This window comes from Mirounga angustirostris, unplaced genomic scaffold (assembly GCF_029215605.1).
Source record: "Mirounga angustirostris isolate CCGP_5_RB_7025 unplaced genomic scaffold, mMirAng1.0.hap1 SCAF_4, whole genome shotgun sequence".
NCBI lineage: Eukaryota > Metazoa > Chordata > Mammalia > Carnivora > Phocidae > Mirounga > Mirounga angustirostris.
In genome coordinates this window covers 155737476-155756513 of record NW_026991712.1, presented here as the reverse complement: position 1 = coordinate 155756513, position 19038 = coordinate 155737476, and the positions used below count along the sequence as shown (strand labels likewise).

General features: G+C 50.2%; 1 protein-coding gene across 11 annotated transcripts in view; it reads right to left on the bottom strand.

The window, feature by feature from the left end:
• The window catches only part of ERI3 (ERI1 exoribonuclease family member 3), a 126852-nt gene that overhangs the window by 68513 nt on the left and 39301 nt on the right, over positions 1-19038 (bottom strand). For all 11 annotated transcript variants that reach the window (XM_064589281.1, XM_064589285.1, XM_064589286.1 and 8 more), the window contains 2 exons: positions 18417-18476; positions 13867-13958 (listed from right to left, as the gene is read on the bottom strand). In XM_064589281.1, coding sequence (XP_064445351.1) covers positions 13867-13958; positions 18417-18476 — 152 coding nt within the window. The remainder of the gene's footprint in view (positions 1-13866; positions 13959-18416; positions 18477-19038) is intronic.

Genomic DNA, 19038 nt, shown 5'->3' with positions numbered 1-19038 from the left:
TGATCACCTCATGGCCTCCTGTGTGTCCTCTACTCCCAGGCCCTGCCCATCCCCTCCATTCCCTCCCACTGGTACACACACACCTTTGGCCTGGTATAGGCCACAGCTGCCATGTAGCACAGGGCTGGGCTCCAGGCCAGGGTGAACCCGGCCTGGCAGAGAAAGCCCTGGGAGTGAGCCAGGCCATCACCTGGGAGTCTCCACAGCTCAGAGGGCATGGCTGCAGGCAAAAGCCTTCCCTCGGGTACCCTCCGCACAGCTCTGAGCAGCAGTGTCTGATCTGGCAGCGACCTGCTGTGCAGGGGGCAAATGACATTTAATTTCCTCTTGGTTTCCCTATGGTACAGACGAAAGGCCGTCACCTGCGTCTGGGTCTGGCGGCACAGCTGGAAGTGTTCCCAGACATGCTGCTCTGGAGAGTTCCCAAACAGAAACCAGAACACAGGCAGAGCAGAGGGACGCCCCATAGGCCAGGCTGCCGGTCGTCCCTTAGAAAACCAACTTCAAATCCCCATTGCCAAGCAGTTGCTCAAAGCCTCCGAAAGGCACTGATAGGTGAACGGCACCTCCCTGCTCCACTGCTTGCCGGCCCACTTGCCTACCATTTCTCCCACACGGAGCCCACAAAAATGACCACAAGAAGCACACAAGTGCCACAAGCACCCTGTGGTGTTTACGATGTACATTAAGTATAACATGCACTTCCCCTGTGCCACAAATAGTTCAGGAAGTCAAAGACCTTCTATCTCCCCAGCCCCTCTCCAGTGAAACAGTAAGACAAGTGTCTCTCCAGGCTCTCCCCAAGGCCAATTCCCCCAAGGAAAGGGCACGGTGCCACACCTGTTGTGACTGTGGGAAGTGTCAGGGCTGCCACCAGGTCCTGGCTAGAGCTCGTTCCCAGATGGAATGGCAGAGGCCCCAGCAGGCGGCAGGGAGGAGGGTAGAGGCAGGAGGGGAAGCAGGTGACAGGAGGTTTCCAGGGCACTTTGGTCAGTATCTCAGCTGATGAGCTATTCTTTTTGGCCAAGGAAATCAAGAGCTCCTTAGCAGTCTGAGCTGTTTCCAAGATATCTCAGTTGTCCCCCACTACAGTCTCCACCTGGCCTGTGGCCATCTTGACCCTTTGCCTGGGCTGCTTTTGTGTGGCCTACAATGCCCTCTGGAGGCTCCATGGAGAGGCATGCTGCAAGCGGTCAGGTTCCGGGATGTAGACTGATCTCTGCTCCGATACACTCAAGGACAGAGCTGTTCCCCTCACCCTCTGGCTGATCTCGCTGCCCTGATCCCAGCTCCCTTGACTCCCTCAAAACATGTTAAGCACTTGGCTTACACAGAGTCACACTTCCAGGTGGGCATTAGAAGAGGCTAGTGGTTTTTAAACTGTGCTCAGTGGGGTTCTAGGATTCTAGAAGGGACATGAGGCTACTTTGTGAACTGGAGGAAGAATGGCAGGGCCCTGCCCCAGCTTCAACCAGAGCAGCTCAACTTTTATATACTTTGTGATATTGGGATTTCTTTAATATTTGGTTTTTAGAAAAAGTTCCCTGCTAAAAAATACTACCCATTCAGTCTCTCTACTGTGCACCTCTGGGCTCTCGTGGCGTTTGTTCTGTATCTTCTAAGTTCTCATCCTCCACCTCACCCAGCTTGTAGTCAGTTTCGCTCATGCTGCTTGCCGTCCCAACCACCTATGCTCCTGACAGCCCCCAGCACCGGACTTCTCTCTGCGGGGGCTCACTCGGGGGGCTGACTCGGGGCTACTGCTGGGAACGCCAGCACTTGCAGCAGACACGGTGGTCAGCACCTTCAGGGGTAAATTCCAAAAGACTTCTTGAAAGAAAAGAGCTGCAGTGGAGGATGACATTCATGAAGGAGGTCCTAGTGAAGACACACGGCATATGCCACTCTTAAAATCACCAAGTGGGGTACAGCTGCTACCATCATCAATCACCCAAACCGACCTCTGGGGGACCCAGAGAGACTTTGGGCAAAATGCAGACATTCCAACCGGAAATATCACTCATTAGAGGTTTCCAAACCCTGAATGTGGGACCATCCCTGGAAACACAAGATGATGCTCATCAGCTGAGTACTCAAGGGTCTGCCACCTTGTAGAAGGGTCACTAGTCCCACAATTCTGCTTATAGCACTGGAAATGGGTGAAGCCCCTTGGCCCCATAAACCAAACCCACTGCCTGGCCTCCTTCTCCAGCCAGCTCTGGGGAAGGGGCAGGAGGGAGGCAGGGGTCTGTGCTCCTCCTAGCTAAAGCCACTTGTTAATAGGCCCTAGATTCCCTTATCCCCGGGGAAAGGAAGGTAGCAATGAGCCCTCTCCCTCGAACGCCCCCTCCCCCCCCATATGCCTCCCAGCAGGGCCAGGGAAGAGAGCCATTAGTGTGTGCCTCAGCAGACAATGGGGAGGAGAAGTCTCCAGAGCAAAGGACAACTGCAGCAATTAGAATGCAGGGAGGTTCAGAAGCTATTTAACTGGGTGACCCCTGAGGTCGCTGCATCTGACTCCCATCCCTGGATAAATATTGTATGAGGTGGGGGGGAGAGCGAGGGAGCCCTCAGAGTGCTGCTCCTCCTTCCACTCTGTTCCCCACCCGACACGGCTGCCTCCAGCCACACACACCAGGAACATTATTTACAGCCCTGACAGTCAGAGCAATCACTCTGCTAACCAAGAGGGAATGGACTTACCAAAAATTGACTATGGCAATTGAAGAAACCAGGGCTGTGGGGAAGGGAGCTGAGCCAACATTGAGATGCAAGGCTTCCTCCACATTTTGGGTCCAGCTACACCCCAAGACCACTGGCAGGTGAAGCTGGCCCTAACTAGTAGAGTAAATCAGAAATGGTGCATCCCTCCATCTCTTGGGGGCTTCATAATTGAAAAACTCCTGGATCTCACCACTACCCAGGTGTTCCTTACAAAGATGGGAACCCTAGCTACCTGCCCAGAGGAAGTGGGACTAGCCACACGTCATTCATCCAGCTGGTTCCTCAGCTGACCTCTAGGAAAAGGCCACCAGCAGGAGAGTCAGCCATAGCAGAAAGGGGTCAGGCTGGGGGAAGAAGAGGAAAGTGTCTGAGTGCGGGCTGCGCCTCGGTCCCCACATGTGCCGCTCCTCCAGTCCTGCTCTAATGCACCCTGACATGCCTCTGAAGACAGAGAGCTGTTTGCAGTCAGCACCGTGATTTGTTAGTAATTATTTCCATGGTGTCACACTGCTGTCACTCTGTTAACAAAGAGACAGGCTGCCTCGGGCTGCCTGCAAGAAAGAATCGCAGAGAAAAAGGCCTGTCAGGCTCCCGGGATTCTCTGGGCTGGCTGGCTTTCTTCCCCAAACCAACATCCTTGCAGGCTTTGGAAGAAACAGTTTTACAGAACTATCAAGTCTGAGTATGTCACCCTTTAGCCAGGGACACTGAAAATTTATCCCACCCACTCACAGCCATCTTTCCCAAGCCCTACTGAGCTAAGCCCCCAAAGTCCACAGATCATTCAGGCACAGGCCACTATACCAGCTGCCTCCTCGAGTTCCCGAGCCTTCATCTTCCAAGACCCCTGCTTCCTGACTCCTCTTCCTCACTGGGGTGTTTGTAGCCTCTCAGGGGCTCTCGGGAGCCCAACACAGGGAACCTATTTCAGACCAAACTGAAGCAGCTGCCCCACTGGCATGGATGGTGGTTAAAGAGAATATGATGGCAGGGCATCTTCCCTCCTTGAATATGCCAACCACAGTTCAGGACCAAAGCTGCTCCGGTGTCAATGCCCCTGTAGTCTCCAGACGCCTGGACACCTGTGAAGAGATCCCCACAGACTGCCCCGTCGTTCCCAGTGCTTGGATCGGTCCGGTATCCACACAAGGAGAACTGGTGGTTTGCTTTAGCACAGAGTAATGTCTCCATTACCCTGGCTGGGCATTAGAGGACAGATTGGCAAGCGCTGACAAAACAGAGGTCACTCACCTCACAGGCATGGAAAGTTGGGAGATTAATTCTCTCCTCTCACGGAGGGAATCAGACTCCTGGACAGTGGAAGGGAAGCACCAATACTGAGAAACCCCTTCCCTGCCAAGCAGCAGTAGCAGGAGAGGGAGACGAAAGCCCACAGGCCCTACAGAGGCCTTGTCAAGGTGGCAAGGGCCATTGCCCCCCAGCTCCCACGGAACCCCACAGGATAGAGGAGCCTAGGCAAAACCAAGATTCTTCTGGCACCAGGGTCCAAAGGGCAGAGGGCAGTGCTGGCTGCATGCACTGGAACGTAAACTCTATGAAGGCAGAATGTTTTAGAAGTTTTCTCTCTTTGCTCACTGCTATATCCTCAATACCTAGCATAGTGTGAGACAGAGTGGGTATTTAATCATCTGCTGAAAGAATAACTAAATGGGTCAGTATGGCTCAAAGGCCACTTCCACAGGCCTGGGGCCAGCCTCTCCCTCAGAGAATAGAGAAGCCAGCGCAGATTCCAGAAGAGATAGGGAGGCCACATATCCAAAGGACTGGGGTTAGGTTTTAAAGTATGAGGGAAATTTGGGCAAGCTGATAGGCCTCGGGAGATTCTCATACCAGACTGAACATTCACATGCTCATTTGACAACCATGTACCAAAGGGCTAAAGAAGCTATATAGTCCAACAAAAGAATACATAGAATACATAGAAATACAATGGAACACTATATGGCAATGAAAAGGCTGAACTACTAATATATACAACAACCATGGAAGACTCTCTCATATGTTATGTTGAGCAAAGGAAGTCAGACATAGAAGGGTACGTTTTGTATGATTCTACTTATTGGAAGTCAAGAACAGGCAAAACGAACCAAAAGTAAAAGAAGTCAGAACAGTCGTTACCTGACAGACGGGGAGCATTACTGACTGAGAAGGGGCACAAGAGGATTTCTAGGACGATGGAAAAGGTTTTTTATCTCGATCTGGGTGGTGGCTGCACAGGTACGTACTTGCATAAAAACATATGGAGCTGTACATTTCACGTCTGTATGCTTTATGTACCCTACTGTGCCTATTTCATATCAAGATTTCTAAAAATAATAGAAAAAAAAAGGGTTAGGTCTCAAGAGTCACACAGAGTTTTTTAAAAAAAAAAAAAACACAGACATATCTCACCCAAAGTAAAACATTTTCCAGGAGCAACAGTGTCTCCTTCTCCTTGGGCGTTCAGGGGACAAGCCCTCCAGCCTTCACTCTCTAGTTGCCAGAGGACAGAGGAGCCCAAACAAATGGCCAAGGCCTGGGAAGGTCCAGAAATATTCAAAACACAAAGAAGTGCAGCCCGAGTGCCAGGCCTAGGAGGTAGTAACAGCCTCTATGCCGTCCCAGGTGAGCTGTGGGGAAGCAGAGATGGAATATACGGTCAAGCCATGGCCCCAGCTGGTTCTGAGGCTCTCTGATGCAGCCTGTCAGACTGGCAGATACTGCCACAAAGCATAGAACCAGACTTCCAGAGACAGTCTCAAAGAGCCACAGGACCAATTTCTTCCTGACAAGCCGGGCAGACACTGGCTGAGCTACCCCAACTCTGGGCTGTGCAAAGGTCTCAAGGCCTACAGCCCCTGCTGCCAGCAAGGAGGAGGTGATAAGACCCTCACAGATGGTCAAGGGGAGTATAACTCTGGGGGCCAGTACTTAGGCAGCAGCACTTGCCTCAGGCCCAGTGAAGCAGTAAAGGGCCATCCAGTCAGCAGCTCTGTAGCAGGCTAACGCATGAGGCTCCCACCACCACACACATCTCAAAGCCTTATCAGCTACGACACAAATGTCTTTATCTTTTATCAGGATTTTAAATAAGCAGAACTTCCATTTCAGGGGTTCCAAAAAAAATCACTAGAGTGCTTTAAACCTTCTTTCACCTTCCTAGTGGATGAGGAGATGAGGCCAACATTAGAGTCCCACCACTCAGCCTAAAAGTGCCCAGAAAGTAGATCACCAGAGGCTCTGCTTGCCAAGGAGGGGCTGAACTTACTGATCAGACAACAGAGCTTCTCCCCAGTGCCCCTCCAGGTCCAAAGTCCTTCCAGAGCAGACCAACTGCCCCAAACTCCCAGGCTCTGAGTTAAGGACACAGGCTGAGCTGCCTGTTGACCTGCAGCTCCAGGACCACATGGAGAAGAACGGAAAGGGGGCTCAGGCAGGGACCTAGGAGTCCCCGTGGACTCCACAGAAACCTGCTCCTGCCCTAGGGCCTGCCCATAGGAAATGGGATAATCCCACTAAGCCCACACTCAGGAGCGCCTTTACTGCTAGTACTAGGCACCAAGACATGTGCCAGAGGGAACTCTCATGTGTCTGTGAGTAGGCTGGCCCCAGAGGCCTGCAAGCTCTTGCGGGGAGGCGGGGCACCCCTCGCTCCTCAGAGCCCAAGAACTCTCGGCCCAAGGAGCTGTCAGGCTAACGAGGCTACCCCACCGCCACTCCATCTGAGCGTGGCAGGCCGCACCGCACGACTGGCTTCAGGTGGCTCTTCCTTAATTAATGGCATCCCAGGCTCTGCAGGGAGCTTCACCCTACAATGAATGGCCCTCTCTCATTAGAGGCAGGCCTGCCATGATGTATTCAGGGCGAGGGCCAGGATTCATTTCCCTGTCTGTGGGTTGGGGATGGGAGGGAGGGGAGAGGCAGCGGGGAGAGATTTATATCGAGTGACTTGGATTAGCTGCAGCTGAAACATGACCCCATCAACTCAAGCTGCCTTCTTGGGGCTAACCCGATGCACCTCTGCTGACGAGAGGGCTCTAGGGAAGCTGAAGGGAGGGCAGAAGGTCTGGTTCTTGTTCTCTCTGGGCTTAGGCTACAGCTCGAAGGCCCAGAATTCCTTTACAACCTCCAGAACCCCCTCCCCACCCTCCACACACACTCAATATGCACTGGGAGCCTGGCCTGACTCTGAGCCAGTCTTGCCCACTGAGAGCCTCTTCATGGCCAGGAAGCTGACACACTGGCCTCCGAGCTATAGGACTGCCCATGGCTGGCGGCTGGTGGCTGGCTTTCCTAACTACTTTGTGTAGGAAATACCCACCCTCCCTCCCTACTTCAGAGGAGGAGTGCACAACATAGTAATGCCCCCTTATCTGCTGTCTGGGCAGGATCCAAGAACATTATGCCACAGGGCATCTCAGACCTCAGGCCACCCAGCACTAGGGAAAAGACAGGCATTGGTCTGACACAAAAACATGCTGTCGGCTATCACCTCACCATAGTGAGCCTCTACGGTAGGGAGATTCTGTACAATACTACTCCTCTCCACCTCCCTCTGAAGCCATCTCATAGGGATCACAAGACTGAGCAGGGGGACCTGGGGTCTTCTGGGCAAAAGGTATCCACATTTCCAGCATACTTTTCAGAGACTTAGAAAGAAGGCTACCCTGCACGCTGCTATTCACACAGGTGGTTTTAAACCTGGGGGCTGGGTAGGTTCAGGTTGGCAGCAAACAGCACACAGCCCTACAAATTCCCCCTGTAAATCCCACTGAATTTGACATTCAGTGTTGCTTGTGCTTGGGATAAAAATCACACATCAGATCCTATCCTCTACGCACTCTTAGCCCTCTTAGAATGCCCAATTCAGGGGCACCTGGGTGGCTCAGTCGTTAAGTGTCTGCCTTTGGCTCGGGTCTGATCCCAGAGTCCTGGGATCAAGTCCCGCATTGGGCTCCTTGCTTAGCGGGGAGCCTGCTTCTCCCCCTCCCCCTGCTCATGCTCACTCTCTCTGTCAAAATCTTAAAAGATTTTGTTGACAGAGAGAGACACAACGAGAGACAGAACACAAGCAGGGGGAGTGGGAGAGGGAAAAGCAGGCTTCCGGCCGAGCAGGGTGCCCGATGCAGGGCTCGATCCCAGGACCCTGGGATCATGACCTGAGCTGAAGGCAGACGCTTAACGACTGAGCCACCCAGGCGCCCCAATAAATAAAATTTAAAAAAAAAAGGCCCAATTCACTAAGAGAGCTGGAGAGTGGGCCCTCACCTGCCCCTGCCAGCCAATCAGAAGACTGCTCTGCCAGCTTGCAGCGTCCCTAGGAAGGCCAGGGCAGACTGCCTATCATCTGTACACACACCCACTCCGTGTCATCCACGCTTCTCCCTGGCCCTCGTGGAAGAGCATTCATTTTCCCTTCCTTCCCTACTCGGAAAGAGATGTAGCTCAGTTCCGCTTTGCTAAGCCCTATTTGGCAATGTGTCTAAACACATGCAAACTTAATTAGTTCAGGAGGGGAGCCCAAGCACTTGCAGTGACAGATAAAAGTATCTGGAAATGAGACCAGTCAGGACTGCCAGGGAGTTCTTACTCAAGCCCCTTCCCCCAGCAGACTGCTAATCAGAGGTGATGCAGCTCAGAGCTGGGACCAACTGGCCCACCCATGGGCAAGGGGCAAGGTTTTCATGAGCTTAGTGATATGATGAGAGCCCCCCACATGCTTCCAAACATACTACAGGAGACAGGTATCCAAAATGATGCTGGCAGTGGTTTCCTTAAAACAGATCTGAGGACTCATTCATTTGTAGCTCATCAAGGAGGCTCTCAGACAGCCCCAAATCATCCCTCACCACACCTCCTGGCCAACCATGCCCCCATATCAAAATAAACCTAACAGTCCAGACCTCCACCAACACCAGACCGGGTACCAGCAGCCTAGGGTGTCAGAGAACATCTGCCACTCAGTGCAAACCAAGGCAAGAGGGAAGGGAATTCCCACCATATCACAAAGCCATTGGCCATGAAGGGCAGAAGCAGATGGGCAGATGGCATAGTGGTTAAACACACGGGTTCTAGGGCCAGAATGTCTAGGTTCAAATCCCTGTCACAAACTGGTTGTGTGCCCTTGACAAATTACTTACCCCTCTGGACTCTAATTTCCTCATCATTTATTTAAAAAAAAAAAAAAAGTTATAAAAAGAATTTAATTCTCAGGACTGTGATAGAATTAAGTGAGATAGGGGCGCCTGGGTGGCTCAGTTGGTTAAGCGACTGCCTTCGGCTCAGGTCATGATCCTGGAGTCCCTGGATCGAGTCCCGCATCGGGCTCCCTGCTCGGCAGGGAGTCTGCTTCTCCCTCTGACCCTCCCCCCTCTCATGTGCTCTCTCTCATTCTCTCTCTCTCAAAAAAATAAATAAAATCTTCAAAAAAAATAAAAAAAATAAATTAAAAAAATAAAAAAATAAAAAAATAAAGAATTAAGTGAGATAATGTGTAAATAGCACAGCAAGACTCCTGGTATGTAATAAGTGCTCGATACATGCTGGCTATCTTTATTATCTGATATAAATGTCTCCAGAGCAATCCCAGCCCTCAGTCTTAGAAGGCACAATCTCTCAGAGAGCCCTTCAGCCAGCTCCTAGGACCAAACTCCTCCACAGCCCAGGCCTGTGGGCCATCTCACACAGTACCCACCATGGAGGGAGGACCCAATACCCCGTGCTGGCAGTGAGAAAATCCAGGAGCTTCCTGGCATTAGCAGCATAGTTCTCCAACCCCTCACACTCAGGTTGATGCAGGAAGGCCCAAGATTTCCTCTTCTGTTCCATTCTCCCGGAATATACCTTCCATCGATCCTCTGTCGTTCTTCCTGAGTACAGATTCCACAGGCTCACTCCATTACTGAGCTGTCATTTATTAAACAAACATTTATTGAACAACTACTACATACCAAACATTGTCCAAGATTATAATGGTGCCCACAATCTAGTGAAAGGTACAGATAAGTAGAGGCAGACACAATACAATTTCATGTATAAATAAGTACATGTGCTCCAGAAACACAGGAAGGCACCTAGAAATTGACATTAAGAAGGATCATGAGGAAATGGCCAGCTAGAGCATCCAGCTGGGGTTGGCGGGGGGGGGGGGAGTACTGAAAGATGAGGTTCGAGAAGCAAGAGCCTTGAGGCCTCATTAAACAGCATGACTTTGCCTTGAGGGCAAGAGGAAGCCTTGAAAGTGTTTCGTAGGCATGTGACTTAATTTGCTATAGTTAGGAGAATGTCATGGGGGTAAAACTGGAGTCAGAGAGACGACTTAGAAGACTTCTGTAATCCAAGAAGAATATGGTGACCTGAGGGGTGCCCGGGTGGCTCAGTTGGTTGAGCACCCAACTCTTGATTTCGGCTCAGGTTGTGATCTCAGGGTCATGGGATAGAGCCCCGTGTCAGGCCCGGGCTCAGCAGAGAGTCTGTTTGAGATTCTCTCCTTCTCCCTCTGCCCCTCCCTCCGCTTGCACTCTGGCTTCCTCTCTCAAATAAATAAATCTTAAAAAAAAAAAAAAAAAAGCACCTGGTGACTTGAACTAGGGCAGCTGTAGCAGGGATGGTAAGAAGGCAAAGACTTTGAGAAACCTCTGGCAGGAAGAATCAACAAGATTTGGCAATTAATTGGTTGTGGCTAGAGAAAAGCAATCAAGGATGGTTCTCAGGTTTCTGACAGAACTACCAGACAGTGGTTCCAGTCACAACGTGAGAGCAAGCTGGAGGACCAGGTGTTGGGAGAAAGAGGACACCTGAGCTTTAAGGGGCCTGTGGCATCCAGATGGAGACACAGAAATAGGCAGTTGGATGTGAAAGCTTGGGGTTCAGCTGGCAGATAAGCAGACTGCTTTTCTCCAGCAGGATCTCTGCTGCCATGTCAAAGATGGAACCCCTCTATAGAGACATTCCCTGCCTGGGTAGGCAGAGAAGACAGAGAATTGGAGAAAGAACCCTAAACGCCATGAAGAGCTTCAAGAACCACGAGGTAAGGCAGGTAGGGGAGGTAGGTCAGGTAGGGGACGCAAGCTGACCAAGGGCCAAAGCCATAAAAGTGACATTTCTTAAACAAGTTGAGAAGGAAAATTAAATCTGTGCCCACTAAATTAAAACCCACCTCGGCAGAATCTGTGACTACAACATCCAAGGCCACAGAGTATCAACTCATCTGGCTTTGACAAAAGATGGACACAAAATGATTCTGTCGGGACCGGAGCAGATTTCTTTTCTCCAGTGGGATTTCTGCTGCCACTTCAGTTCCCATTTCTCAGTGCCTCACTAATCAGGCCCTTTCCAACAAAAGTGATGGGAAGCTGGTTGGGGGTGGGTGTTGGGAGAGAGGGGAAGGGCAGCAACGAGAAGGAGCCGTGGCTCTGGGAAACTAGAGTGGGAAATGAAAATATTTGCTGAATTCCTGAGACTTAGTTAATCTGAAAATGGATGTCAAAATAAGAAGTAAGCCCCATACTAACAAGTTGCGGATGTCAATTTAACACCACCCTTGTCAGGCTCCTCAGCAGCCTTTACCAGGTGCATAAAAAGGTGATGGCTCTGATGAGAGCCATCTGACGAGAGGTTCCAGGAACACCGATAAGCTGTGCACTGTCACGAAGCACTACTTAGGTTTCCTCTCTGGCTGTTTTTATTTTGTTACACATTTAATTAAGAGCCTTCCCAGCAGTTATGCGGAGTCCTGCTTCTAAAAGGCAGCCACAAAGCTCTCCTCCCCCCAGCCCCTGCTACCTGACATCTGCTTCCCTCCTGCATATTCTCTTTCAGAGCTTCACTGGTCTTTTCAATGCAAACACAAACCAGCTTACCGAAGTCTGCCCAACCTATCTCTTTTAGAAGCAACATGGTCTTAGAATTCATGTCTGTCTAGCTAGGAGTCTACCAATTTGGGTCTCAGTTTCAAATTCTGTTTTGTTTTGTTTTTTCCATCTATAAAAGGGAGCTATCACCTTCTACCAGGGAAGATAATTAGGAGGACTGAATGAAATATGGTACATGCTCATTAAAATTTGGTTTCAAGGGGCCTGGGTGGTGCCAACTGGTTAAGCGTCCGACTCTTGGTTTTGCCTCGGGTCATGATCTCAGGGTCCTGGGATGGAGCCCCATCTCAGGCTCCAAGTTCAGTGTGGAGTCTGCTTGAGATTCTCTCTCTCCCTCTCCCTTTGCACCCCCCCCCCCAGCTCATGCTGTCTCTCTCTCTCTCTCTCTAAAATAAATCTTTAAAAAAAAAATTTTTTTTTTTTCTATATGTCTGGATATAGACCCAATCCCTCTTCTTGATTACATCGGTTCTTATGAAGATGCAAAGCAGCCTCCTGAGTCACCAAAATCTGTCCCAGGCTCAGTGGGCCGAACTGGTGCTATAGGCCAGAATGGGCCAGACCCAAAGACAACACCCTCTGAAATTCCCTCTTTGTCTCATGGAGAAACCAACTTAGGAGGCCTGGCCAGAGAGTCCCCACACAGACGCACAGGGAAGTTTTCGTATACACACATATGTACGTGCCATCCCTAGTTAACACAGGAGATTCTGAAATGTGGGTGTCTGGGATATGAACACACCAGAGTGAAATCCACTTGGAAGAGTGGGAGTCCTGGGAGGCTATCTGGAGACACTGGGCCTCTGGACTGGGCCACATGAGCCACAGACACTGGGTATCAGCCTGAACCCCAAACAGCTTCTCTTATGCTACGTACCTCCACCTCAATCCCTTCTCTGCTTCAAGTACTCGGAGCTGCCCAGGATGTCATAAATAAGAGCAACAGCCTTCCTCCTCCTCACCTTCTCTGTGGAACCCTCCCCTGATTCATATCTGCTTCCAGATCCAGCCTCTGTAATTTCTCTGACACATGAGTGTCATCTGGGAACACGGAGATCCTCTGGAGCTCTGGGAGTCCTGTGCGCAACCTAGAGTATGCAGTCAGTGTGTGTAAATGACCTGAGGGATGTGTGGGTGCTTCTGTGATCTGGACTTGTTCCTCCTGTCTCACCTAGGGAGCTGGTATCCAGTAGCAGGCTTGACATCCACCTGAGTGCGTAACTTCACCTCAATACCCAGCATCCAAAAGGCATAAAAAAGGACCTTGGTGAGAAGATAATGCCTAATTTGGTAGGAAATGTCACTCCGGAGCCACTATTCCTCACCCCCGACCAACACCCCACCTATGCACAAAAGCGTACACGCACGCACGTGCGCATGCACACACACACAGAATGCCTGCAGCTGCCTTCGGTCACAAAGAACACAGAGATATCGATTCTATCAATCCTCAGCAAACAGTGCCCCCACAACCTCCACCCCATTTTAGCTCCCTGGGGGCTGTCTGAAGCCAGGTATCCATGAGGATAGACAAGAGGCAAAAGTGTCAACCTAGCAAAGGAACCAGTTCTGTCTTCCATAACCAGGGAAGGACCAGGGGACAAAGGAGAAAAAGCAGTGGGGACAAAGGAGGCTGGGGAATTGGACAGCTCCCTAGAAGCAGCCCTCTCTCATCCCACCGCTGGGCCTGCAATTCAATCATCAGGGCCTTGTACCCCAGATAAAAGGGGAGCACAGCAGAATGGTTAAGAGACAGGACCCTGGAGCCAGGTTGTCTGGGTTTGAATCCTGGCTCTGTGTGTCTTAGGCAAGTTACTTAACCTCTCTGTGCCTTAATTCCCTTATCTATAAAACAGGAATAAAAGTACCAAGGTTTATTAAATGAATTACTATTTCTAAAGCATTAAGGGTAGTAAACACTATATATTTCTTATTAAAAAAAAAAAAAAAGGATCTTCTTTTAACTCCTTCCTTCCAGGGCAATAACATGCAGCCCCACAACTGGAAGGACTGTCCTGAGCAGTGGGACCTGGCAAAGGCAGGAAGGCCCTGACAACAGTCGTCCCGGTAGGGTCCTTGACAGGTCTACTCCCAGCTCCAGAGGCAGAAGGCAGGGTTCCCAGTCCTCTTTTCACCTTGGCAGCCCCAAAGATCCAGGGACTCCCTGACTCAGCTGCCCTGTAGGCTTGGACGTGTAAGCCTGCAAAAGGCGACACCTGGTCCCATAGCTTCCAAGCCCTGCCAGCAAAGCAGTGCTTCTCATACTCACATGACTTTCAAGTCCCAGTCTCCACAAGTGACAAAAATTGACTTGACGTTTGGATCTAAGAGGCCTTCTTTCGCCATCCACTCATCGACCCTCTGAAAAGTACACAAGAACAGATGAGATTTTCCTTTCTTTTTTTTTCTTCCCAAGTCTGTGAAGAGCCACACCAGTGAAACACAGATAAGCTGCTTGTAATCAGAGCAGGAGAAAACTGTAATCTTATCCAGCCATGGCTCCGCTCTGGGCTCTCAGCCTTGGCTCAGGGCTATGGGGTCACCGGGAGGATGATCCCTGCAGGAAGATCCACAAACCCGAATGAGTGGGGAAGGGAGCCCCTCCACTGCCCCACTGCCCCACTGCCTGGCAGCCCACCCCAGACGGGATAAGGACACATCCTGGTAAGTCGGTCCTCAAAAGCAAAGCCTAGCACAGACACAGGATGCCCTGGGCCATGAGAACAGGCTGGAAGGAGGCCCCAAGCAGGAACTTCAATCCACAGGTTCATTCATTCCCTTATTCATTTCACCCTCCCACCAAAGGTTTATTAACCAAATTTATGAATTTGGTTATTCCCCAAATGACGGTGAAGTTAATTTTCACTGTGAGTCTAGCAGAAAAAGCTTCCTTGCTGGGACAGAACCCCACCTTGATCCCTGGGGTGGCACTGCCTGCTTCAGTCACTGAAAGCTCATAAACTGGCCCAGATTTTATGTTTCTCCTCTCCTGGTTGAGGACTCAAATTCAAATTCAGTGGACTCTTTTGAAGGCTGAGCTCAATTCCTAGACAGGGACAAAAACTGCTCCTAAACATACTTTAAGTATTTCTTTCCCTTCATCCCTTTGATCAGGCTTATTATTTGCACTCACATTGGAAGTACAAATACTAAAATCAGTATATAATGGGAGAATTATCAGAAAGCATTCCTGAAGCATTGCCTATTTTTCAGAAGATCCCAGGTATGGAGTGAGAGTACAGCAGATGACCACCACGCCACTCACACAGAAGGATTAGCTTTTAAAGGCTACGTCGCAAAGTAGCCAGAAATGCAGGATTGAAAGTCAAACACATCTGGGTTCTAACCTTGGCTCTTCCATATCCTGGCTGTGTCACTGATAGGAAGTCATTTAAAAGTCATTTAACCTCTCTGAGCTTCAGTTTCCTTCGTCTATAAAACGAGGTAGGATGACTAACCTTACAGGGTTGTTTTGAGAATTAAATGTAATAATGTATTAAGTGCCTACCACAAAATAGACAGTAGGCTGAGAAGGCGAGAAAGGCAGATCATCATAATACAATATAATAGATGCAGCCCTGGAGAAGTGACCAGAATGCTATAGGACCAAGAGGAGGAAATGACTAGCTCTACCTTTTACAGAGAAAGGAGTCAGAAAGGAAGGCTTCAGGAAGATGCCAACCGAACTAGGGGACTTGGTGGTTGGGTTTCCCAAAAGGGTGGAGCAGAGTAAAGGATATCCCAGGCAGAGGCAGAGGCACGATCATTTTGTATTTGAGAAGCAATTATATGCTCAATGTCTGCCTCCCCCACCAGACTGTAAGCACCATGAAGGCAGGGACTTTTATTTGTTTTATTCACTATCTAAATCCCTAACTCAGCAGTGTCTTCTCAATAGATACCTGCTGATTGACTGAAACATGAGTAGGGGATAGTGTGACCGATGTCCAGTGTAGAAAGGAGGGACAGGAAATGACGCTGGGGATTAGGCGGGCCAGGCTGTGAAGACTCCAGCAGGTAATGGAGAGCTCACTGAAATCATGAAGTAAGATTACTCCTAGCAGGTGTAGGCTAGCTCCCTGGGACATCTCAGAGATCCTGGAGGCCTGGTCCATACCATAGCAGTCTTTGAGTAGGGCCAAGGATTCTAGGTCATTCCATGGCTAGAGCAGTCCTACCTCTCAGGAGGTCAGAGCTGCTCCTTAAGCCAGACTGTGCAGACCCTCTTCACAGTCTGCACACCGGAGAATCCCCCTCAGCCCAAGAGTCTCCCTAGCAAGCTAAATTCAGGACCTTCCACTGCGGAATGGCTTGTCTCCCCAGCCACTATGGCCCAGTTGCACAGAAGGACATGCACAACTCACATTCATGTATCCTTTCCCAAGACTCTATATAAGAAAAGGAATAAGGCAAACCTAGGGCTCCCTATCTCATCTAACCCTGCCCCAGCTCACTGGCCTTAAATCCCTGCAAGGTAAGCGCCCCATCTTGGAAAAGAGAGCAAGACAGGATTGTCAGGAGCCAATGCCCAGCAGGACCTTCCCATGAGAAGCACTTAATACTCACAGGGGTCCTTGGAAGCTTAGGACCTAGGCCATTCACTCATACAACAGGTATTTAGTGAGAACCTTCTACTTTAAGCCTGTCCAGAGAAGTGATACTACATTTGTCCTGTGGTATCACTGTCTTTCTCTGTCCTTTTCCTTCCCTTCTCCGCTTAAATGGATAAAGAGTTAGAGGAATCACCAAGGGAGGGGGGTGGGAGGATGGGTTAGCCTGGTGATGGTATTAAAGAGGGCACGTTCTGCATGGAGCACTGGGTGTTATGCACAAACAATGAATCATGGAATACTACATCAAAAACTAATGATGTAATGTGTGGTGATTAACATAACAATAAAAAATTAAAAAAAAAAAAAAAGAGAGGAATCACCAAGACAGTCCCCAATCAGCTGGGCTGGCCCTCCCAGCTACTGAAGATCTAGCATGAGTCCTACCTGGACTAAATGAGTCAGGCAAACACCTAGTTGGCCACCTGCTCAGGGCCTTGGTTAGGACAAGAAGTCAGCTTTTTAGCTATATGACCAACTCAGGGCTAATGAGACAAAGTAGAGCCCATTCTGGTCTCCTTGCCAGAGACTCCCTATTCAGGCTGATGCCAGCAATCTTCCCTCTTCACCCACAAAGTATGCTCAAGTATCAGAAAGTAGCTTTGTGGATAAGACTCAGAATCCCCTGAGCATTCTGCTCCAGGCTGGCCTGAGGTTAGCAAGAGGAAGCCTCCTGAAGACCATCGCTCCCTGTCAACCAGCACAACTGAGGGAAAAAAAAAATCCCATAATCTCAATAGCTCTGGTTCAGTGCTGGCCTACAGCAGACATCTTCCTCCTCAGATCCTGGCCAGAGACATTCCTGGGAATAGCTAGCTGCCTGCAGTCTGGCCTCCCTCAGGGGGCAGGCCCTGGCTGGGACAGAGGAAAGAACGGGTCGGTCCCCACTTTCTCTTTGAGTCTGGTCTTACAGGGAGCAGTTGATGCTGAGGGGTCCCCTCAATCATAGGAGTGAATCTCCCCTCAAAAAAAGAGGGTCAGTGGGGCTGGGAGACACCTCAGAACTCACCTTCTCATCTCCCAACCTACTGTAGGTACCCTAACACTGACCCGACCCAGAGCTTGACCAGTCAGAGAACCTAGGCTTGTACACTCCCAGGGACAGGGAGCATACCTGCCACTGGGTGAGCCTAAACCTGACTCCATCCTGAGGAGCCCAGGAATTCGGTCTGCATTTCTCTCTCCCATGGGACAGGGCCTCTTGGCTAAATAAAGAGATCTTCCTCCCTCTCCCTGCTACCACCCAACTTCCTCTAGGCTGACTACCTAGATGTGCCCTGCTATCCCCCCCACCCCCTACTCTGCTTCCTCCTGTGCTTTGATAGGGGCTGAGCTTTAGGTTTACTGGTCTTAAAGATAATAAAGCATCTACTGGGATCCACAGGCTTTTTCTCTTCTCCCCTCCCCCTAGAGAGGAGGGAGGGGGAAAGGGACCTTCTCCCTCCGTGAAAACCCCCAGGCCAGAAGGGGTGGGAGACAAGCTGAGGCCAAGCCCGGCCCTTCCTTATTCCCTCAGGCTGGAGCACAAGAAGCAGAGTCTTAACCTTTTCCAGCTCCCGGAGGAGAACATCCTAGAAGTGTGGTCTCCGCCAAGGGTTCTAAAGCCTTTCATTTGATTTCCCTCACATAGGCAATTGTCGTAATTATTCTGATTCGGAATCATTACCCAGCGCAGCCTCTGCACCCCTGACAGGCACAATGCATCCAGCGGCAGGCTGCAGTGGGGCAGGCGGGCCCAGCGCCCCTCCTGGAGGAGCCGACAGCAAACAAAAGCCATCAATGGGGAGTTCTGGGTGAGTTAATGAAGCGCTCACATGCCACAGGCAGCCAACACTAAAGCTAAACAAAAACACCTTCAGTCCCCAGGGCTAGTCCTGCGGTCCCACGCTGGGCTCCCCTCTTCCCCGACCCATCCAGCACCGGCTGCCCACGCTGTCTGGCCCAGGGCCGGCGGCCAGGAGGGGGCGAGGGCCCTGTGTGGAACTCGGGGCAGCACTGGACATCTTGCCAGTAACCCTGACGGGAACAGCTGGAGATGACAGATCAATGGTTCAATACTCTCAACAGCATGTCACCGATGTGACAGCAAATGTTATTCTAATCAAGCCATAATCATAGTCAAATTACACGGCTACATTCTCAGGAGGGGAGGGAGAGAAAGGCAGCGGGAAAGGGTCAGAGGTCAGGAATTAAAGGTCACTCAACCTACCTCCAGCACTTGCTGCAGGCTCGGCTGACCATCCACCATGGCTTGAATAATCCCGGTGAGCTGAAAGGAAAGAGAAATAGCCAATAGGTGGAACTGCAGGGTGCAGGGTCTCAAAGCCAGACTGGATCCTTTCTCCTTCTAACCATAAAAGACTCTGGCCTGCAATACTTTTGGCTCAGAACCTGTCAGAAGCCTTGGGAATGAAGTCCCAGGACATAAGGTGAACTTTCTCCACAACATCCTGCCCCGAGAGAGGAAACACATCTACATGCTGACCACAGGGTGTGTTTCATACCCATTTCAGCTTTCACTTTGAAAAGGAAAAAAAAAAAAAAAAAAAGATTTTATGTGTCTTGTATTCAATAGGCTCAGTAAATCCCTACAAATTATGATCTAAAGTAAATTCACCTCCCAGCTTCACAGAAGTTCCTGTAGACCTTGAGGAATGCTCACATAGGACAGCAACACTTGGGTTCAAGTCTGGGTCTCAATGTCTAGCATTTCCCCATCTAACACCAGAGAAGAGCCGGGGGAACCCCACAGGCATCCACCCTTTACCGTGAATACCTGGGTCCTCAATACCAACTAGGCAAGCAAGAAATAGACACCTCTTTTTTTTTTT